This window comes from Dryas octopetala, chromosome 6 (assembly GCF_963921425.1).
Source record: "Dryas octopetala chromosome 6, drDryOcto1.1, whole genome shotgun sequence".
Classification (NCBI taxonomy): Eukaryota; Viridiplantae; Streptophyta; class Magnoliopsida; order Rosales; family Rosaceae; genus Dryas; species Dryas octopetala.
The window spans coordinates 12,249,233-12,273,809 of NC_141371.1; the positions used below are offsets into that span (position 1 = coordinate 12,249,233).

At 35.4% G+C, this 24,577-nt stretch overlaps 2 protein-coding genes across 3 annotated transcripts; one reads left to right on the forward strand and one right to left on the reverse strand.

The window, feature by feature from the left end:
* The first annotated feature begins 11,605 nt into the window (after positions 1-11,605).
* NTRC (NADPH-dependent thioredoxin reductase C) lies at positions 11,606-19,158 on the forward strand. Its single transcript, XM_086248523.1, has 10 exons — positions 11,606-11,886; positions 12,110-12,311; positions 12,437-12,542; positions 13,692-13,957; positions 15,566-15,845; positions 16,422-16,529; positions 17,462-17,548; positions 17,712-17,816; positions 18,303-18,433; positions 18,916-19,158. The coding sequence occupies exons 1-10, from the start codon at positions 11,664-11,666 to the stop codon at positions 18,974-18,976; spliced, it is 1,569 nt and encodes a 522-aa protein (XP_086104649.1). The 5' UTR covers positions 11,606-11,663; the 3' UTR covers positions 18,977-19,158.
* Positions 19,159-20,064: 906 nt separating this feature from the next.
* Positions 20,065-24,177, reverse strand: LOC147282449 (ABC transporter G family member 15-like). 2 transcript variants are annotated; one of them, XM_086247808.1, is made up of 8 exons: positions 24,106-24,177; positions 23,289-23,750; positions 22,675-22,800; positions 22,449-22,568; positions 21,870-22,169; positions 21,280-21,552; positions 20,732-20,839; positions 20,065-20,424 (listed from the first exon to the last, which is right to left on the reverse strand). In XM_086247808.1, the coding sequence occupies exons 1-8, from the start codon at positions 24,160-24,162 to the stop codon at positions 20,065-20,067; spliced, it is 1,806 nt and encodes a 601-aa protein (XP_086103934.1). In that variant the 5' UTR covers positions 24,163-24,177. The 2 variants fall into 2 exon arrangements, with proteins under 2 accessions (XP_086103934.1, XP_086103933.1); XM_086247807.1 differs by having other exon boundaries at positions 21,870-22,154; positions 22,437-22,568.
* Between the last annotated feature and the right edge of the window lie 400 nt (positions 24,178-24,577).

Sequence of the window (24,577 nt, forward strand, 5' to 3'; positions counted from 1 at the left end):
ATTTTTCTATTTGACAGGCAGTTTATGTGATGGAGTAACTTTATTTGGACATCCTTATTTGAATAGATTTCACCCAGGTGGGTTTCACTATTATTAGAGACGTGATTAGTGTCCATTCCACTGGTCCAAATAGCATTATTGATTTTTATGTGATAAGATGTCCTATATATAGTAAAAAATTACATGAAACAACTCACTAAGGGTAATCAAAGTTGTGAGAGCAAAAATAATGTCATGGATTCGATCTCATCAAATATACTAAAAAATAATATATAATCTTTTTTTTTCTATTTTATTAGATCATCAATATTCATTAAATATAAGAAGCAAAGGAGCTGGGTAAGTCAATTTAGACAGTTCTAAACCCGGAGGCACCAAACTTAACCAACAAATAGGGGTGGAAGAGGTTAAGCACATCATATAATTAATGTAATGATGGTGTTGTCAATGGTGATAGTGTTGATTTAATTGATCTGTGAAAAATGGTTGTAGAACGATGAAAAGAATGTTTCAAGGCACGTAGTGATCGACTACGCTTTCTTTCAGACTTTATTTGCCCCCACAATTAGTGTGCAAAGGGGATATGCAAATAAGCTTTGTGGATACAATGAAGCCTAGTGTACACACTATGTGTTTGTTGATGTCTTTAACAACTAAAAACAAACCAAACACCCCTAACAGATAAAAAAGAAAAAGCTCAAGATTAATTAAGAACTAAAACTACAGAAATTAGTTCTCAATTCTTTAGTTTGTAGGAAGTTGATAGAGGATAAGAATGTTGGATAATCAATGAAAATTCTTTGCAGAAAGTTTCTCTATTTATAGAGCATCAAGTGTCCTTTATAAATTGGTATGGTAGCCATTAATTCAAATAGTTTATACCTTTTAATCAAGAGGTATCTCTTCATAAAAATCATATCCGATCTTTCTATGAAAAATTATGACTCTAAAGTCATATATTTATATATGAAGAGATTGCAACCTTTCCCAAATGTTTTGAATGTTTAAACACCAAAGGATACATTGCTTCATGCCAAAAGGCACAAAACTTTATTTTCAACTGCACAGCCACTGCTTGGTGGCTTATTTTCTATTTTGGAAATATTCAACAGATAGTAGTCCCGATAGCAATGGAAGAAGGGTGGTGGTGGTGGTGGTGGGGGAGGAATTTTGGAAATGACAATTATTTTGGTGGAATTTAAAGTTGAGATTTTTGACTTTCAAATTCCACAATTTTCTTACATAGAATTTTAAGATTTTTATGTTAATGATACCAAACAAGGGAATTGCATATTGGCATTTTTCAAATTATGGCTTTTAATAAATTATCGAATTCAATTTTCCCATCCAATCATACAGCAAAAGAATTACAAACTAGACTAATTTTTAGCCAAGTGTTTAAATTCTATAAATTTTAACATACTTTTGGAGTTGTCACTGTTTGTCTGTAACAAAATTCGTAGTTAGACAATTAAAAATGGATTGAGTTGTGCTGTCTTTGAAGAAGCATATAATATTGTGCATAGACCTTTTCATTTAGACTTATTTAATATTTATTATGGTGGACATTGAGTGATTTTGAAGAAGGATGACCATATTGATAATCGGTCAAGAAGTCCGAGGTCAATGGTGATAAAAAAGTCTCTTATCTAGGCCCAATAAGTAGGCATTGGGTAAGCCTGCTCTAGAACCTTGTATCATATTCACCATTCCAAATCTAAGAAGATCACCTTTGGGCCTTATAAATAATACCGGGTTGCTTTTGGGTACCAGAAAAGTTTCTCATACTTGCAACAAGGCTTGTGGCCTTGTGCAAAGAGCTTGATCTTGGCCCAACCCAGCAACTCTAACAATCCCATTTGTGCAATTTGTGTGCCAATGCTGTCTTAGACACCAATTAGAATCCAACATAAGTCCATCTTTGTTAGAGTTCAACTACCACCTCACTAAATATAAGTTGGCTACATATTTGACTCAAGTCACATTTCACCAAAGGAAGTGTGTTAACTTTTATGTCATCGCCATTACCAATCTGCTTCCATTGTCATTGCCACTACGTATCACCACCACCTCACCTCCACCTCTATCATCACCATCCACATCAATTTTAAATTACATTATGCTTAATATGTTAGCCAAACAAAAATATATTACAAATTCGATGATTTCAAATTTCATCTTTAGAAATTTTTTCATTTTAAAATTGCCTAACACTTCCAAAATTCCTTATCCAAATGCACCGTTAGAATTTGGAATTTTTTTTTTTTAACATTATAAAGTTTGAAAGTGAGATTTTTCATTTTTTTTATTAGAGAAATGTTATATGTCTTCTCCTCAGTCATTCTCAGTTATTATTTTCATTCCGTAGTGTAGTTTAATTATCACAACCGTTCATTTTTTAGATCACACATTAAAATCATACATGTAAAAACTCAACCAAATCGAAAATCATTTAGATATGTAACTATGATTAAATAAACATATAGTTTATTTGAATTTATAAGTTTTTTGTCTCATGCCTCACAAAACTCTACACACTAACTATTATTGGCTATAATAAATAAATATATATGAATATCAATCTAGAGAGGGGCCTTCCAATGAGGAATCACTCATTTAACACTAAATGAGGGATCCCCCTTGTAGAGCCCACACGAGTCTTTTTGTGTTGATTCGAATTGTTTATTTTTTACATTTTTATTGATAGATTATCCTTGCAAAAAATCAGCTAAATCGAAAATCATTTGCATATCTAAGTTTGATCAAACAAATGGACGATTTTATCGAAAATATTTGGTTCATCTATTTGTTTGATCAAAGTCAGATAGACAAATGATTTCCAATTTGGCTGATTTTTTGCAAAGATGATATATTAATGAAGATGTAAAAAAATGAACGGCTCGGATCAACAAAAAACGACTCGTGTGGGCCTCACAGAGAGATCCTTTATTTAGTGTTAAATGAGAGATCCCTCATTAGAATGCCTCTAGATTCTCTACTTTTATTTTTAATGTTATCTCGTATGAACAAAATAGTGATGAATTCGTAACATTGTAACACTTTTAAGTATGGATAATATCATATTTGAATCTTTAAATTTATAATAGATGACAAAAATTGAATCAAATAAAACCAAAAATCCATTTCTTGTTTGTTAAATAAAAACAGTGAGCTAAATTATAGAGAGCTATCAACTAGGATGAGCTATATTTCGGCTTGGAGCTTTCTTCACCAATTTCTATAATCTCTTCTCTTTCGTCTTTTACTAAAACAAGGTTGGCAATGATAAGACATGTATAGCATAAAGATTTTTAGGGTTCCTTCAATAGAAGTAGACTTTATGGTACATACTACATACCCTTCTTAGCCATTGGTGCGTTAAGGCTAAACAGATAGTCTAAAAACAAAATAGGCTTCTTTTCAAAGTAAGCAAGTTTGTGGTATAGTACATAATCAATATAGCTCTTTCGAAATGTGAGACGAACTTATCTGTCTCTGTGATAGGGACATGTGGTATCCCCCATTATCTTTCTCTCTTTTTCTCTCTCTAAGTGAAATACCACATGTTCCTATCACATGAATAGGTAAGTTATTCTTTAGAAATGTCTTAAATTAAAGGGTTAAATACAAAAATGGTTTATGAACTTTACAGTGCATCTCAATTTAGTCTACTGATTATAAAAAATGTCAATTTGGTCCACAAACTTTTTCAAGTTGTACCAAAACAGTACAAACGTTAATTTTAATCGAAAAATTTAATGGAAACTGGTCATGTGCACATCAAGTGACCATATTTTCAGGGGCATTTCAGTTCATTTATCACATTTTTATGTGATCAATTCCGTTAATTTTGGATTTAAGTTAATATTTATACTGCTTTGGTATAATTTGAAAAATTTGTGGACTAAATTGAAAATTAATATAAAGTTTATGAACTATTTTTGTATTTAACCTTAAATTAAAATTCCTTTTCTCCGTAACAAAAAAAAAAAAATGGAGTGAGTTCAGCTGAGTAACTGAGCCAGCCAGTCAGCCAGCCGTCCATCAATTACATCACCTAAATCGAGGGTAGTGTATAATTGACGAACGCAAGTCTCACCATTCACCGAAAAAAAAAAAATGCTGTTCTCATGAACTTCGTAATTATCGAGGTTAGTGTCGTTTGGACCTACTGATACAAGTGAACTAACTAACCGGCTAACTTAGACCTTCTACAATGGGGATCCCCAAATACCCAATACCCAAATCAATTTTAGGGATCAAAAAGTGTAAAAATATAGATTTTGGGGATCATTAACACAATGGTATTGATGCCCAAATATGGGGATATTAATATTTAACTCATTTACTTAATTTTAAAATTTATTAAGTGCCCGTTAATTAAATATTTAAAATATTTTATGATTAAGAATATTATATCATTGTTAATAATTTAATTAGCTTTTCAAAATGACACCAATATTAATATATTAATATTAAAATATTAAAAACGTTAAACACAATACAATTTATTTAGGGTTAAATACGTTTTTGGTCCATGAACTTTGGGCGGTTTCTCAATTTGGTCCACCAATTTTAAAACGTGACAAAAATTACTTCGAATTATCCAATTTGTGTCAATCTAGGATCTTCCGTCCAAATATCTAACGGAAGCTGATGTGGCGCACTGAATGTGCGCCACGTGTTACCTCTTTTATTTTATTTTCAGATTTTTTCTATTTTCCTATTTTTATAAACTTTAAAAATTAATTAAAAATAGCTCCGGACTCATAAAAATACACGGAAAATTCCTACAACCTCGTCTTAACTAGTACTAATTTATTATGGGGTCAAATTACCAATTTGCCCTTTGAGAGTTTCCATAAAATTTGGGAAGTCCAAATTTATTTTATAGAGGAAAATAAATTTTCCTCTAAGACCGAGAGGTCTTTTGGGTAGCAAGTGTTCACAAGAAAGGTAGTGTTAGTTTTTAGAAGACCAACGGTGCAAACCTCGTATTTTTTGGAGCTCGGGAGATTATTCTATGAATTTCCAAAGAGTCTAGATTATTTTAATTTTTTAGAAATATAAGTCCAAATTTTCTGGAAACTCTCAGAGCCCAAATTGGTAATTTGGCCCCATAATAAATTAGTACTAGTCAAGACGAGGTCGTAGGAATTTTCCGTGTATTTTTATGAGTCCGGAGCTATTTTTAATTAATTTTTAAAGTTTATAAAAATAAGAAAATAGAAAAAATCAGAAAATAAAATAAAAGAGGTGACACGTGGCGCACATTCAGTGCGCCATGTCAGCGTTTAGCGGCCACATCAGCCTCCGTTAGATATTTGAACGGAAGATCCTGAATTGACACAAATTGGATAATTCGGGGTTATTTTTGTCACGTTTTAAAATTGGTGGACCAAATTGAGAAACCGCCCAAAGTTTGTGGACAAAAAATATATTTAACCCATTTATTTAATTTCACAATACAAACACATAAACTAAACAACATTGGCCCCTCAAGCATGTGGTGCGCCTCCTGCTTGGATCCATACGTGCTCAATCAAATTTTCCTTCAAGAGTTCATTCACACGCCTATTTCTAATCAAATTGCGACGGACATTCTCCTCAGGTAAAGATGATGGAGGCCCACCTTGTATGCTTGGTTCCACGCCGTCATACTCTGATTCTGCTCTTCTAATCGCCTCTTCCACGTTAAACTCCTGCCAGGCTGGATCATCTTGTTGTCGCTCATCATCGACAATCATATTGTGCAATATTATGCACGCTTTCATGATATAACCCATATCATCTATATCCCAATAACGAGCGGGTCGTTTGATAATGTGCCATCGGGCTTTTAAAATCCCAAACGCCCTCTCCACATCCTTACGGAAGCCCTCTTGTTTCCTCGCAAACAACCTGTGAGGTTCCGAAACTGGATTGCGTATTGATGAAATTAGAGTCGCCCACTTAGGGTAGATCCCGTCAGCAAGATAGTATGGTATTTTGAATTCCACATCATTGACACTATATTTCACCTTGTGGGCTCTTCCAGATATCTCCCAATCAAAAAAGTGTGAGCAGTCCAACACGGTAATGTCATTGTTAGAACCCGGAAATCCAAAGTTTACATGCCAAATCCACGTGTCGTATGAGGCAACTGCTTCCAAAATAACGGTAGGTGTATGATAGTGCCCACGATAGTGAGCTTGCTCAGCCATGGGGCAATTTTGCCACACCCAGTGCATGCAGTCTAAGCTTTCAATCATTCCCGGAAATCCTCTATGACGCCTCTTTCGCATGAGTCTTCTCATATCCTCCAAATTAGGTCTGCGGAGATACTCCTCCTCATAGACGTGGGTGATGGCTCGACAGAACTTATATAGTGCATCCTTTATGGTGTCATGGCTAATGGTTAGTAGCTCTGCAACCTCATCGAGGGATTGGCCATACGCCATCACTCTCAATGCCGCAGTCACCTTCTGATGGGGTGTGCAACCAAGTCTACCAAGGGCATCTAGCCTGGATTGGAACCAATCATCATGGAGGCACACATCGTTCAGAATCTTGTTGAATAAGGGTTGATGCATACGGAAGCGTCTCCGAAATGTCACTGTGTCTTCTATCGGTGCAGGGATGAAGTAATTCTGCATCAGCCTCTTGTGAGCGCCTTCCCTATCCCGACGTGTGTAACGCCGACGAGAACACGTACCACCGTGACGTGGACGTGGGGCGACGACTGATTGCCCCATGGACATAATTACACACCCCATCAGCCTTCTGCCTTCCTCTACCCTCTCGTAACTAGTATCGGAATCGTCATACTCGATCTCGGGATGACTCGAAGATGACGATGAAGACGATGCGTAGTTGAAAGGATTCATCGAAGTTTTGATCGGATGATAAATTATCCTGAATAGATAAAAACTATGTGAATTTCAATTGACGAAGTTATCACAATTTATAGAGAGTTCATAATAATAGGGTACGTGACCTATCATTTCATGCAGGGTACGTGAATAGTCATATCATGCAGGGTTAGTGAATAGTCACTTCATGCAGGGTTAGTGAATAGTCACTTCATGCAAGGCGCGTGAATAGTCACTTCACACAGAATACGTGAATAGTCATATCATGCAGAGTACGTGAATAGTCACTTCATGCAGGGTACGGGAATAGTCACTTCAAATCCATTACATAATTCAAATCCTACCGGTAGGGGAATAGTCACTTTAAACATAATAATTCAAATCCTAAACATAATTTAACTCTCAAGCATAATAAAAACATAATTCAACTCTCAGACATAATAAAAATATAATTCACATCTCAGACATAATAAAAACATAATTCAAATCCACTAATTATTTGGAGGGTACCCTGGGTATGACTGGTTGAGGTCGGTCATATCCGGCTGAACTAGAAGTAGCACGTGCACGTCTTCTTGCAATTATTTCAGTTTGCTTTGATCCCCAATACTCTCTTTGCATGTCATTCATGTTTGTCAAGTCTTTGTCCATAATCTGACCTTCCTCCCACTCTATCGCCCTCTCAAGCTTCACCTGTTCTCTTGCTTCTCTCGCCCTTTCTCTTACTTCCTTCGCCTTTTCTCTTGCTTCCCATGTCATGTTTCTTGCCACTTCTCTTTCTTGCCTCGCCCTTTCTCTGTCATGTCTCATTTCCTCAGCGACACGTGACCTATCATTATATTCGTCAATTGCCTCCAACATATGAATTTGGTGGGGATCAGCTGCCTTGGCTCGCTTTGCTTTATTTCTTCCTAGTGGCCTTGGGCGTGACGGACCTACCGGTTGCCATGATGGTGGATCATCATCTGTATCAAGGCAAGTCTCATCTTGATCATCCGGTGTGTAATCGGTCGGTGCGTCCTGATCTCTGACCCGCACAGTTGAATTTGCAGCTGAGTATTTGACGCATTCTTTTAAATCCTTCCAAACGTGGAGCATGCTAAACTTTTTTCTATTGTTCTTGTCTTTATATATCTCAAGTGCGTCCGCAAACTACAAAAATTATGGCACATGAATAAATTATCAAGTACCAACAATGGAATAAACATACAACATTCAATTAAATATATATTCATAAAATAAAACTTACCACATCGTCTAAATTCGCACCGCTTTGACGTCTCCTTTCGGCATCCAAAAACGAGGCATAAAATTTGTTGCAAAAGGCGGCAATGTCCTTCCACCGTGATCTAATTACGCCCATCGTTCTGCCCGTTGATGTGCCCAAATTACGCTGAAAAACAATGTAAACTTCGGCCCAGAATACATCATTTTTTTGTTGTGCACCGAGTTCCGAATTTGGAGACTTCTCTAGCCAAGCTTGAACTAGAGCAATATCTTCATCTTTGGCCCAACCAAGACCTCTAACCATATTGAATTCACTAAATTTGATGAAAATGTGGTGTAAAAGAGAGAAAGATGTGAAGAAAAAAATAAGAAGAATGAGGTTTATATAGAATTTTTGGTGTACTAGCCGTTATAAAATTAAAGGAAATTTTAAAAAAAAATTCTGAAATTTTTTGAAATTTTTTCGACTTTTTTCTATATTTATTATTATTATTTTTTTCAAAAATAACATCTAAATTTTATGGGCCGTTGATCTTCAACGGCATACACATCTTGACCATTCATTTTGAAATGGCCCACACAAGGCCCACCTTTTCTGGGCTATTGGCAGGGAGCCGTTAGCCAAAGCTCTCTCATTTGGCAATTGATGAAGATGCATGCAGGAGCAGGAGTTGTCAACTGATGTGGGAGTATCAACTTTAGACAAAGCTCCAGTGGGTTCCGCGGCTTGCCATCACGTGAATGAGAGAAGTGTTTAGTTTTTTATTTTTGGTGGGCCAGCATGTGTTTTGGTTTTGGGTATAGCTTATACCCAAAACTGGGGATAGGTTTTGGGGATTAAAAATTTTTGGGGTTAAGATTCCGGCCCATTGTACATGGGTTATACCCAAATTATACCCAAAAAATAGAATTGGGGATCAGATACAGCCCCCACTGTAGAAGGCCTTATAGTCTTATATATACAAATGAGCAACTACCACTACTTGCTCACTGCAATCTGCAACTATATTCGCTATATATTTACCCAAATTCTATAGAAATTTTCTAATTATTCTGAGAAACAAAAAAAAAGGAAAACAAAACTGAAGAATCTAAATAAATACACATGAAAGAATTTAATGCAAAATAACAAAAAAAGAGTGTGTTATGTTGTGGAACATAATTAGAATTTTGATCAAACAAATTTATGATTGAATAAATCTGAAATTATTTAAGAAAATTTAAACGTTTAATTAGTTACTTTTTAAAACTTAAAACTTAAAAAGAATGTTTCAATAAGTTAAATTATGAAGCTTGAACTTACTATTGGCCAGTAGTATTTCTCTCAACTTCAACTTTGTTGAAAGATATTTTTAATTTAGTCCGTAATTTTAAACCCCCTAACCACCTCAAAAATTTGCCTAAACTCCCAGCAATCCAGCAACTCTCTCAAAAACCCCTACAATGTATAATTCATAATTTATTCTTCTGACGCACTGACACGCTTTGACACGTTCTGACATGCTGACACGCTCTGACGCTCTAACGCATGCTGACATCACTGTGGCTGAATTCACTGTAACTGAATTTTCAGTGTAACTGAATCTGAATTTAGTGTAACTGAATTTGAATTTAGTGTAACTGTATTTACTAAAACTAAATAAAAAAAATTACATTACATCGTTTCAAACTTTCAATGCCATAAAAAAAAATTGTAACTAAAATGAAAACAAAACATTCACTAAAACTGAATTCAGTGTAACTGTATTCACTACAACTAGATAAAAAAAAAAAAAAACATAAGTTACATCGTTTCAATGCAAAAAAAAAAAAATATGTAACTAAAACCAAAACAAAACATTCACTAAAACTAAATTGACGTTACTGTAACTGAATTCTGTATAACTGTATTCCCTAAAACTAAATAAAACATTCATTAAAACTGAATTTTAAAACTAAAACCCTGAAACTAAAATTTAGTGAATTCATTGAAATTAAATTTAATTTCACTAAATGCACTGAAACTGAATTTACTTAAACTCATGCCCTAGGCTATATCGTCGTCAAGATCTCTGATCTTAAACTCAAACCCTAAACAACATCGTCACTGTCCAGATCTCGAATCTCTGACCACCTCACGCGTGTCGAGTACACGACAGTCGCCGCTGCCTCTGGGGGCTGCCTAGATTTGTTTCCACTTTCAAATTTGATTCATCATATTTCAATATCAAAATTTCATTCAAAATTTATCTAAAACTCACAATGCTGCAACGTGTTTCAGAAAACTGAAACTGTTTCACGAACTGAAACTATTTAATCTTAATACAATTCTTAAACCTAATCCATCTAAATTAAAGCATATAATCAGAGTTAAAAAAAAGAGTAAAGAAATAAATGAGGGAAACTAACACAAACCTCTGCAATGTAATATATATCTTGTACCCATTCAACCTCAATGATACATGTCAAAAACCCACAAATCCAGCAATAAACAACCTCAATATATATATATATATATATGTAGCCAAATGAAATCCCCAAATAGCAATCAATCTCAAACATTGAGCAATAACAGTAACTGCAAATTAAATGAATGGCTAGACATCTCAGGTCGCTACCTCCGATCGCCATCTCAGGTCGCCGATCTCCAGAGAAATCGGAGCATAGTGATGTCCGAGAGCACCAGCGGACTCGGGATGACGAGAGAAAGCCATCCATGGCGGTCCGACACCTCCTTGTAGCCGGAATCGACGGATCGTCGGCAAGGGAGCTCGGGTCTGCCTAGACCTGATATGGAATCGATGCTAGCTTTCGTGGTAGTGGAATACAGGGGGAAGAAGAAGGAGGAGAGACGAGAAGATCGAGACCGGTATCACAGGCAACCGTCGCTGTACGACGGAGCACGCGCCAGAAACAGCCGCGGGGAGAGAGAGGCACGCACAAAGATGAGAGAGAGAAAGAGTGGGAATGAGATTAACGAATCTCATGTTCTGATAATCTGATTTTCAAATGGAAAGGGGCATAACCGGATTTACAATAAAAATAAAAGTCCATATCAACTGTATACTCATTGATAAGGGGGTTTAGACAAAGATTTAAGTAAAACAGAGGGTTTGAATTAACTACAAGAATGGTTGGAGACTATGAATTAATTAGAATATAACTAGGGGGTTTATAATTATTTACATTTTTTAATTCTCACTGGTAAAAAAAAAAAAATGGAGCGAAAACTTCAAACTCTAGTGAAAAACACTTTATTTTTCTACATTTACTATAAGAATTCGATTATTGCATTAGAATAAAAAAAGTTATATTATTTAAATTTATAAACATGAGTGCTTCAATAAAATTATAATTTCTTGTAACCATTTTTCTTTCTAAACAATCTATTTCTACAATCTAAAGAAGAGAAAAAAGCAATATAAAATGTCTATTAATAGAATTGGAGAAGCGCGTGGTTGTAATGGGCGGGTGGGCGAGTAAGGATAACCCTCACCCGCACGTCCACAGCTCCCCAAAAAACAAAATGAGAAAGAATCGGATTTAAGCTTGGAATCGAGAGTAAAGAGTAAAACAGCAAGTCCTCCATTGTATGGTCTGAAACAAATGGCTGCGGGTGTTAAGATAGGAACCGGAATCGGAACCGTTCCGACTCAGCGAGTCACCATGTCTTCCACTCTCTCTCACGCTCTTCCTCCTCAGCACAGCCTCTTCTTCCTTCGCACTCTCCCTTCCAGCCCACGCGCCCTCCGTCTCCCCTCTCCCCGTACTCGCCCTCCTCACTCCTTCCCTCTCCGAGCTTTCTCTGAGTCCCCCCCTGCCTCTTCAGGTCCCTCAACTCTCTCAATCTCTCTCTTACTCTGTATGTTTGTATAGGTGTATTTATATGTATATGCATGCTTGTTGTAGCTTTTTCTCAAGTAGTAGAAGTTACAGTAGCTCATAGTTGTTGCTGCTGTGGTTGATTTTGTTGCTGTTGTTGTAATTGCTGTGAAAATTGACGGTTTATGAAGAATTGAAGATGGAGTTTGTGTAATTGTGTGTGTTTGCAGCACGAGACATCGAGAATGTGGTGATTATTGGATCGGGTCCTGCTGGATTCACAGCAGCAATATATGCGGGTCGGGCCAATTTGAAGCCTGTGGTGTTCGAGGGGTATCAGTCAGGTCCCGGGGGACAGTTGATGACTACCACTGAGGTAGAGAACTTCCCGGGATTCCCTGAAGGAATCACTGGTCCGGATTTAATGGACAGGTAAAACAACAATGTCAATTTGAATTCCAGATTGTATATGTTGGAATTGAGAAGCTGCAATGTTCATTTTCAATGGTGCATAAGAAACTCAGCTCGGCATTGTTGTGTTTTTGTGTGTTGAATAGGATGCGAAGACAAGCCGAACGTTGGGGAGCAGAGTTATACCAGGAAGATGTTGAATCTATTGATGTCAAAAATAGACCCTTTACTGTGCAAAGCAGTGAACGTAAGGTGATGTGTTATTTTGCGCCAGTTTGTATTTTTTTATGTATCTGTTCGATTATTTATACACTTTCACTTTCACTTCATTTAATTGGGTTCCTTCAATCATCCTAGAGATGACCTTTCTGTGGTGTCAACAACTGATTTCAATTTCTAGATGAATGTGATACCAACAATTCATTTCAAATGAACTTTTAAAGTGAATACTTTTGTTTCTCACTTGCAATACAAGCTATGAAAGTCATTCATATCAGAGAATGTGGATTAGGTTTATACACTTGCAATACAAAATGATGTGACATGCCTAATGCAATATATTCTGAAAAAAAAGGGTATAGAATCACTGTTTAGGGATTAGGTTTTAGGGTTTAACTCTCAAGAGCGTTTTGCTCCTTTATCATACCATTTGAATGGCCAGAGGTGCTGTTTAAACAATGTGGCCGTCCCCAATGTGGTTATCCGTTCTAGAGCCAGACTGTCTGGGTGTTTTTTTATATATACAATGTATATATATATATATATATACATATATGTAGATATATGGAAAAGATTCACATGCGGGATTCCCACATGCAGGACCTAGGGTGTTTGAACACCCAAACATTTTTTCCTATAGTAAGGCCATTTTTGCTGCTTTTTCACAGCTGGGTTGATGAATTTAGGGTGTATAAACTTTTTAGGGCTTAGGGATTAGGGTAATCCTAAAACCTACAAGCAACACCCTTAACCTTAATCCTTGAACAAGAGGAAACAAAAAATTTGGCATGGGCATTCCAACAGACTGACATGGCGTTCGAACAGACTGCCATGGCGCATGTGGGATTCCCATAGGTGAAGTGGACACACACACACACACACACACACACACACACATTCATTTTGTCAAAATTTTCCAATTTGTTTTTATATTATAGTCTTGTGCAATTTGGTTCAATAGAGCGAGTACGTCCAAGTGCTTGTAATTTAGTCCTTTTTTTTTTACGTAATCCAGATACAATCACTAATAAGTGGATTTAGGGTTTAGGGTATATGCCTTGAGTTTACCATGTGTGCAGGATAATTTTCTTGTATGTTTTGCATATAGGCCTTGAGTTTACCATATGCTAGTTTGGTCCTTATACGTCTTATCTAGTCCTCATTTGTTCATTTACATTTCAGGTTAAGTGCCACAGTCTAATTTTTGCCACGGGAGCTACTGCAAAGCGGCTCAGGATACCCCGTGAGGATGAATTTTGGAGTAGGGGAATTAGTGCTTGTGCAATTTGTGATGGAGCATCACCATTGTTTAAGGGGCAAGTTCTTGCTGTGGTTGGAGGGGGTGATACAGCTACAGAGGAAGCATTATACCTCACTAAATATGCCCGTCATATTCATCTACTTGTACGTAGAGATCAACTAAGGGCTTCTAGAGCAATGCAGGATAGGTGAGTGTTGTTTCTTAATATTGATCTTCTGATGCTGCTAATGGCACACCTGCTAGATTACACTTATATGGTTGGTCATTATGGACTACTTAGCATGTGTGCACTATAACTATTGGAAACCACATCAATATATTTTGTGTTCGATTTATTGACCTAATCTCATGTTTTTCCTTGGTGTCTCATGTCAGATGGATGAATATATACCTTAGTAAATTTTCTCAAAATCTTCCTTAGTTTTTTCCAGAAAATATTTATTTAATAATTTAAATTTGACCATAGAAGAAGTTTTTTCTTTCACCATTCTTCCACTTATTCATTAAGATTTTGCATGCCCCTTTACCATCTGTATGCAACTTCATTCACCACCATGTGGATTCTTCATATGACACCAGCTGTATATGTGCTCTATTGTTTTGTTATTTCCCAATTTGTTTGTAGCAGATGTTTTCTTTCCTTTAGTGCATAGTACAATGGATATGTATGTTCGTGCTTTTCACATGGACAAAGAAAATTCCTGTTGAATAATTAGTGAATATAAATTGAATTGGGTTGTCCCAAGAGATTGTTTCTCTTTACTATTGGAAAAGCATAGGATGTCAGGAAGGGCTAAGAAGTTAAAGTGGTTTCGGGGTGTATGGCATTAGCTGTAGTATGAGTTGTTTGGTGGGAATGAAATAGAAGGATATTTGAAGATTATGAGGGAGTGGGTGGGTGTACAGGAGCTTTCGTTGGGATTCAGTTGCTGGAGAGTTTAAGGAGCTTTTGTTTTATTCTATCTATTTAGATTGGAAGGCATCTGCGGGTTAGTCGGTTAGTTCTTGAGTTTTGGTCTTGATATAATGGTTTTCCAGTTTTTAGCCTCTGTACAAGGTTTCTTCATGTAAAATAGGAGTCTTATTTAGTTCCACCTCTGTTGCAGTGGACTGCTTTTCTACATATTGTAATTACTATTTCATTAATAGAACTTTGTTTCTTCTAAAAAAAAATTGTTTTTGATGCTTCCCCTTCAAATTCTATATAATTATAAAGAGAAGCAAGAAAAAAAAAAGATTTTCTGGATTGTTAATTTAACATTTTAGAACAGACGTGTGCAACTTGTTTAATTGTGCTTCTGGGATCCCATGCTTCTTGGCCATCAGTCTTTTTGGGTATTCCTGGCTTAAGTACCTTATTCCTTGGAAAGTACTGGAACTTGTGTATTATGGATAGTTTATGAATCATCTGAAACAAATTCTTATTTATCATTGAGTCGTGGCTCTCTTGACGACATAAACATTGCATATGACAGTAACAATATTATATGTGCGATTTTAGTCTTTGAGTTTTTATTTGTTTTTTAGATGTTCTCATGGACTTTCCATTAATTTTCACCCAAGAAATTTTTAACAGTTCTATGGAAATTGTCTATCAAAACTGTGTAATTTCTACATAATGCCAATTTTTATAGCTCGGCCACAATGGTGATGAAATAACTGTGTATTTTCTGTTTTCTAGATTCTGATTGGCTGCCTTGATGGTGATGAAATTTATACTAATGAGCACCTTGTATGTGTGAGTTTCAACTCCCTGAATGTTTTTTTAACAGGTTGATTATCGCGAATGTTTCAGAGTGTACAACAACCCAAATATCACCTTGCACTTCAACACAGAGACTGTGGACATTGTTAGCAATACGAAGGGCCAGATGTCTGGTATTTTGATTCGAAACCTTGATAGTGGGGAGCAATCTGTGCTTGAAGCAAAGGGGTTATTTTATGGTATAGGTCATTCACCAAATAGCCAGTTGTTGGAAGGCCAAGTTGAGCTTGACAGCTCCGGCTATGTGTTAGTAGAGGAGGGTAGTGCAAAAACTTCAGTAGAAGGTGTATTTGCTGCTGGAGACGTACAGGTAATCTGGACAAAACTTAACTTTTCTGTATGGTTCAGGAATTTTCAAGACCATTATGTGTTATGGATAGCTCCCTTTAGACTGCATCCTCATTGTGGGTACAGATATTTTATTTGATTAGATCAATGATGACAAAACTGAAGTTAGCAATCAATGTTTGTTGGATATATGGAGGAATTTAGTTTTTAGCCAAGTAAATTTTTGGAATCAATTTGGACAATCTTTTATAACTTGGGTGAAAGTGCTGAACATTAAAGTAGATTCTTTATTGTTGTTTTTGTATTCTTGGTAGTTTAGCAATAACTTCTTCAGTAGTTTCGGAATTCTATGCATAGCTTGATGGTCGTGTGCAGTATTTGAATATTCTGAGATATGTATGTTATATTAAATTATATCTGCAAGTGATGCAACTGAAATACTATACATCCATAATGTTTGGCAGAATTTGAGATTCTATGGTTCCTCCCTGTGGTTTTTTTATTAAGTAAGAATTCAAACCTGTGTTCTGATCCAAAATTGTGATTTGTTTGCAAAATTGTAAACTGTCTGTAATCCTATCTCTTGTTAACTTAATAGGACCATGAATGGAGGCAAGCCGTAACTGCTGCAGGTTCCGGATGCATTGCGGCTTTATCAGTTGAGAGATATCTTGTGAGCAAAGATCTCATTATTGAGTTTCACCAGGTATTTAACTTCTAATGAAGTCTAACTTTATCTTTTTTACGTGTCTCTAGAAACATGTTATTTTGGGAAAATTTTTCAAAAAGGACTTAAACTTTGACCCCTGTATCAATTCGAATATGACCTATGGGTTGTACCAATTTGCCTCCTCAACTTTACTTTCGATGCCAATATGCTACTTTCGTCAACTCAGTTTGCAAATTTTGTCCAAAAGTGATCACATGTCATGCATGTGATCACTTTTCATGGGTAAATTCCTCACTCTACTTATATTATACAAGAACATAGAAGTCAAACCACTTCACATACGTGGCCGTTTTTTAGACAAAAAATGTAATTGGATTATCGGAAGGGGCAAATTGGCTTCAAAATTAAAGTTCAAGGGAGCATATTGATACAACTCATAATACGCATCTTGAATTGACACATGGGTCAAAGTTTAAGTCCTTTTTGAAAACTTTTCCCTATTATTTTTCATATGTTGGATGATCTTACTTTATTCAGAGGTTTTTATTTATTAAACCCATACTCTATGAGCTGTCATTGTTTAATGTAGCTCTGGTTGTAAAAGAATGATAAACACAGTTGCAACTTCATTTTCATTTAATTTAATTATTATATGATTTCAAAGTTTACTGCCTGATTTAATGTTTACTTTCCACCATTGTTAAAGGAAATATTAGTTGCACTTCATTTGTCACTGAAATGGATTTTGGAAAAAATTATTGGCAAATAAAAAGAATGACTAAATTATTTCAAGAAAATACAGTTTTTGGGGTTAATTCTTAAGGAATTAATCTACTTATTCCTTTGTTTTCTTGATAAATGAATTTGTGGAATTTTATTTGAATCAGTAGTTGCATTAATAATGTGCAATAGCTGATACTATTGAAGTTCACAACAACCATCCCTCTCATTTGTTTACATTTGGACAGCCCAAAACTGAAGAGGTTAAGAAGGAAATTACAGACAGGGATGTTCAAGAAGGTTTCGACATTAGTCTTACAAAGCATAAGGGCCAGGCATGTGTTCTTTTGCGTATATGCTAGCATGACCTGATGAGTTTTCCACGTTCATATCTAACTAATTGAAGATTTTTTTCTTTTGGTTTTTTATAATATAAATTTTACCAGTTATTTCCTTAGTTTGAATTTTGTAATATTTTTTTTTGTTTTCTTTTTTCAGTATGCTCTACGGAAATTGTACCATGAAAGCCCAAGGCTTATATGTGTATTATATACAGCACCAACGTGTGGTCCATGTAGGACTTTGAAGCCAATTCTTAGTAAGGTATGCAAGTTAACTTGTGTAAATACTGGATATTCAATTTTCAACACTAATTTGACTTTGCTTGATTACTATGATCCTTCATACACGATGTGAATTTGACTATATGCATCTTTCGAAGACACATAATTTGATTTATTGTGTGCGATATTTTCATTACTAGTAGTCCTGCAGCATTTCGGCTTGGGTAGTTTTGAGATGGTTGCTGCTTTTTATAGCTTGAAACCCAAACCTTTTTTTTTTTGGCCACTGAAACCCAAACCTGATTGTGGAAGATCACAATGCACTTTTATGTTTCACACATTGTATAAATCAAATTTCTGCAAAACTATCCAGATATCCTTGGAATGTACTTGAGAAGCTTATGTTACAAGCTGTTATTTTTTGACAGTAGAACATGGTTTATCATATCTATCAGTGGATATGTCAAATGACTAATTGAGGATGTGATATTGTGATAATCTTTATCTTTACTTTCTCTGATGGCAGGTGATAGATGAATTTGACCAAAAAGTACATTTTGTTGAAATTGATATCGAGGAAGATCCAGAAGTAGCAGAAGCAGCTGGAATTATGGGTACACCATGTGTTCAGTTTTTCAAAAATAAGGAAATGATCAGGTTGGTTATATAACTTGTATATTTATGCCCCTATGCATGCATGTTATTGTATGCTTCTGTTTTTTGTTTGGGCCATCGATTTCTTGTTACCTGATGTTGCTTTTATTCTCTTACAACTCTCATAAACTTGATTTCTCATTTCTTTAAAATCTTTGTGATGGTATGAGGTACATAGATGTTTTATGTGCCTAGCTTCATTTTTTTCTCTTCATAAGGGAACATTTGAACTTGGGACTTTCTATTACGTCGAAAGCTGTGACCACCAACTATGCTATGTCCAGTCACATTTTCATTGCTCTTGTTGCTGTACTTTTAGATTTTTTTATTAATGTACTCCATTCTATAAAAGCTAGATTTTCAGTTTTACAGAAAAGGTTTTGGGGAATTTCTAGTATTCTATGATCTCTATCCACCACATAAATTACATATTCATGGTTGCTTGATCTTGGTGGAGCTAATTGTTCTTCTATGCTTGTTTGTAGGACTGTGTCGGGGGTCAAAATGAAGAGAGAGTATAGAGAATTTATGGAAGCAAATAAATGAGAATATTGAAGATACTTGTTTGCCTGATGTCCTCATATTTTGTAATTCAATTTTGTTCCTCCCAAAGAGGCTAGTAGTTCATTAACACCTTCATTTTTCACAATTATTTGTTGTATTGATCAACTACACTGTAGATTATTATACATGCAGAGTTGCCAATGCATCATAACGGAATTTGATTCTCCGATCCTGTATTTCCATCAATTTTGGTAGGTTTTAGCTTCTGTTTTTATTTTCATTTTTTGCTGATAAACAAGTATAAACTATCCCCAAATCCCATCTTTACACTGGTGAAGAAACTGTTTCCTTTTCTTGCTTTTTTGGCCTGATGTAAAAAGCATTGCACGCCAAATGTAGTAATGGAACTTTTTCAGGTCTCAATGCTAACAATAATACTAGAGACGTCAAAGTATAAAGTATTAGTCCGTAAATAAATAAGATTCAAAAAGTGGGCTCATAAATGAAAACTTTTATATCAGTTGAGATTTTGTTGCGCCTCTAGTACTAATTCTTTCATGATTGCTTTTGTTGTGCCACACTGCACTGTACTAGAAAAAGTTCAGATCCTCAGCTCATGTTTCTTTTATTGTGTTGCTATTGTAATTTAAAATTTACATCGTTTTAAGTTTTAGTTAATTGTTTTATTTTTTAGTTGGGAGAGAGAGATTGAACTTGAGTGCATTAAGGGTAATTTTATGGTCATTTTAACTAGATTACCCATTAACTGCATTTTTAGTTAATTGTTTGTTTAATATAAGCTCTAAATACTAAATTTTAAACCTTAGAATAAGGTTCTTTTGTACTTAAACGCAATTTGAGCACAAAAAACACACGTAAATGATTCTATTTTACTAGAAACATCAAAATTGTCTACCTCTAGTTCTATCCCTTAAATTGTTTTTGAGGGGATTCGATGGTTGAGATATTGTCACAATGCGCAAACATTAGAATATAAATAAAATGAAAAACATCGAAACCGAAGTGAAATTTTCATTTAAACTGCATGGATCTAAAGTGTAATCGAGCTTTATTTTATACAGAGAGAGTTAATTACCATTAAATAAAAGAAAAAGATGACTTTCATCACACTAGGGAAGTGGTGATCCAAGACCCTCTTGAGAAGATAATGGATTAAGAGGTTGGTGTCTCTTGGATGAGGAGATAAAGTGCTCCTTCCTGAATGAAGTTCTCTTGACATGGTGTTGGAAGGTTTTCTTGGCATAAAGTGTCTGCAAATATAGTGATGCTCTCTCTTTGTACTTGAGCACCAAGTAAAAGATTACTCTCACACAAATTAACAAGCAAGACAGAGCAGCCAAGTCCCACCACTTGGAAACCTCCGGGTTTATCCCAAAAATGTCTTGGAGTAAAGTCTCACCCTTCAACTTTGGTTGTCCAGGCACTGGAGGATCAAATTCAAGCCCAATCATGTCATTCTTGTATTGACCCTGTCATACATGGATATTAATCATCAATGTAATTGTAATCCAATCATTTTTAATTAGATATCAAATCTTTGATGCTAATGATGAGATTTGGCTACCCTTCACTGAGAAATGGCTATGCTAGTCGTAATACATAGGGTAATCGCATTAGTGAAACACATCATGTGACAGGTGGCTGTACTAATTACACCAATTATTGTGACTAGAAATTGGTAATTTATACATCACTTATCAGATAACGTGGTTCACTAATGTAGTTTAAAAATGTAGTCCCTTTATAGCATTACTGAAAAGATTTGATAATTTATACCTGTATTGACCATGCAGCATAACTGAGGTACGACATTGGGTAGCGCCAAAAGATTTTTGGGAGGTCAACAATCCTCCGGAAAAGAAGAGATGGCATCATCATGAATACCTATGTGCACAACCATATATATTAGATAGTTGACGTGCTACAAGTTCGAGCTCTGTTTGAGTTACTAAATTTGTCCACTAAATAACATAATATCCTTCTTTTTAAGAAAAGAAAAAAAATCGCATTAGAGTTTACCGTGTTCTCCTCCAATACATCCAATGATCTAAATGGTCCATTTTTTAGGCCATGATTTAAGGATGATCAAAGGGGTGGGCTCAAACGATGTTGTGCCCTTCTTTTCTTAAAAAGAGGGATCTCTCTTAAGAAGGGGACTAATGGGATTTCATTTATTTAAAATTGGATTTATGCGAAATTAATCTCATTCACTTCTAACAAGTAAGATATTGATATCATTTTATGAACAAATTCAGTAAACGTAGCAATATTGATAATTTTATGGCCAACTTAAGAAGTGATGTGGCTAGATTTAGATTGCTTACAGTGATACCAGCTGCAGCTCCTATGCCCATCAAGAGGTTGGGGACCAGTGCTGCAACAATCACCGCAGTGCCTTCTGTGACAGCAATGCAGCACAAGAGATTGACACAAAAATACATGTAATGAGAGAATCCCGAATGAAATTTCACCATGAAATATAGTATTGTTCCTGAAGAAAAACCCATGGCAACCACGAAAGGGAATGAGGAGAGGAAGTTGGACAGCACAAACAGAGCTTCCCCATAATGCCCTCCAAGTCTTTCACGCCTAAACACCTGAGAACTTACCAACTTCAGTTACTATGAATTTATGAGTAATTCTACATGAATAACAATGTAGGAGGCGTTCTCTAATGCGGGATGTGAGTGAGCGTTTAAGCACTGATTGAGCATTTGTACGCTTACTCATATCTCGTATTTCCCGCATTAGGGAAAAATTCTACATTGTAGAACACATCATAAATAGAGATTGGAGCCACTTAATAATATAGAAACAAGTGTGTCCCACTTCTATTATAGAAATGTGGTCTACAATATGATTCGTATTTACGGTCCAAATAGTTTTATTGAGGAATTTTTTATGGCTTCTCTACCTTTAGTTCTTCAATGACAAAGGGTATGCCTCCAATGGACAAGCAAATCATGAGGCCGTAGATGAAGCCATCACACTTTCCTCTTACCACGATTGCTTGATTGTTTGTTCCAATGTTGAAAAAGAAGGAGCCAGCACTCACTGCAATTAGAATATAGAACACACCCCTTAACCAATAGTACCCAATATCTCTAGACATGTTGAGTGAAGATCGACAAATCAATGTCCATAGCTGCTTCCACCAGCTTGCAGTCATGTCCCTGTTCAATTTGGTGGCAGGTTCTTCCTGCAATTTTGACAAGTGAAAACAAATCATTAGTATGATTCAAATGCAATATATGTATGTAAGAAGTAAGAAGTATGAAAGGTAATGTTTTATCTGACATGTTATATTATCAGACTATTAATCTGGACTATAGATTTTACTAAGATTTTACCTAATCAATTATCTGAATTGACAGTCTAACAACTTAACGTATCAGTTTGTTTGTCAAAAGAAATTTTTCCAAGTTTGAAACAAATAATTAACAGGTTTGTTGTTCTTTCGCTTGGATTAATTACTGCATACAGTGAGCAAGATTTCTCGGATCGTTTTTCTTGCATCTGTTGAAAATTTGGAGCACTTGTATTCATTGATTAGCTTTGCTTTGATCTCATCCGTTGTCATATTCATTTGGGAATTGAATGAGGTTACTGATCCCTGCAGGAAAACCCAGAAACAATTCAATGGAAGACACAATACAGCTTTCTATATGATGCAAACAAAAATCAAATTTTTCTGAAGAAAAAAAAAAGGGTATACATACATGATCAATTCTTTGAGAAATCATAAGAGTTGCAATAACTTTGTCAAAGTCTGAACTAATGCATCGAAGGAAGTGGTCTGGAGGATTTTTTCTTGTTGGACAAGGAAACCGGGCATCGGCGAAGAACTGAATTATAAGAAAGTAAGAACATCTTCAGCCAGAACATAGTTTAAAGACTATTTGTACCACATGTATAATTCACATTGTAAGGTGTAAACCTATATTATAGTTTTTGACAGTAAACAATAATACATTCAGACTACATATCTCATTCCACATCATCAATAACAGTGGGACCCACCCCTATACAAGGGGTTCACACCTCTATTAGTAATGTGTAACAAGAATGTAGTCTATGTAACATAATTGGGTCCACAAATGTAGTCCCTCTAGTATTATTCTATACAAAATTTTATAGCACGTACTACTTCACTAAATTTGCTCACTAAATTAAGTGGCAGTGCTTTATATAATTTAGACTCATTTTGGACATGATTTATTTTTAGCAAGTACCATGTATAGAAACAAATCATCTGGTGAACAGGTTTGATGAATAAATCTAGTGAGTCTATAGCATTGTTGAAATTTCTATAACTAAAAATTAATAATTTTACCTGTACAGCCATCTTTGCTTCTCCAAAATAAACAGTTTCACCTCCTGCTAGGAGGAGCAGATCATTGAAGAGATTAAACACATCACTACTTGGTTGGTGAATAGAGCAAATGACTATCCTTCCATCATGAGCAATGTTTCTCAGTGCCCATATCACAAAGAAAGATGAAGCACTGTCTAGCCCACTGGTGGGTTCATCAAGCAACAACACATGAGGTTGTGTTAGTATTTCAATGCAAATGCTAAGTCTCCTCTTTTCTCCATTACTTATACCTCTCAAATGCCAGTTTCCAATGTTAGTCCCAGCACAATCTTGAAGACCCATATTTTTTATGGTCTTTTCTACCACCTCATTCTTTTCATCTTTGGTCATTTTGGAAGGAAGCCTCAAATGAGCTGAATATGTTAGGATTTCTCTGACCGTGAGTGCTCCCAGGAAATAGTCTTCTTGAGTTACATAGGACTGAAAATGCATACAAAAACACACATCTGTGTCATGAATTAATAGAATTAAGAGCAAATTAAATGTGCAGATGTGCTTAGATCATAGATGGTCTTAGTCTTGCATATTATATATGTTGGTTAGACTCTAAATCTGCACAACTGATCTGAAGAGTTTTATTTTAAATATATTGTACGTTTAAGTTATACAAACTGATGACAACGTAACACACTGGATATTTAACAAAGGAGCATTGCCCTAAAAAACAATATATATTCAAGTAAACAGAAATTAAATAATGTGAATTATATCATAATTTTCGAATAAGCCATTTTATTAATATATATTCATAGCCATTAATTTTTTTTATACTTACAACATCTCGGCTGTTTATGCCTCTTTTGTTCCCATTGAGTATAACATCACCAGTCATTTTAACATTTGCAGCCAGTCTCCCTGTTCATATATAAGTAAAACCAACAACGTTACAAACAGCTCAAAAGATTGGGCCAAATTACATGAAGAAGCTGTAAGAGTTTTGGTGAATTATGTGAGCCAGTACATATCAATTACTTTATGTTTTTATAGTTTGATCTAAATTGATGATGACCAGTGATTGAAATATATACAACAGGATCGGGAGGGAACCGGGGGCACAGGGAGTCGGCCGATCGGGATTGCCAACTTTGTGTGTTTATTTTTATTTTACTAGTTTTTATTTTTAACAAAACAATTTCTTACTTTTTACGTTTTAATAATTTTAATAATTTTCTTTATGATTTTCATTAGTCATCGTGCAAAAGCGTAGGGGCTTATTAATAGGGTAGAATTGTCATTAAAAAATTAAA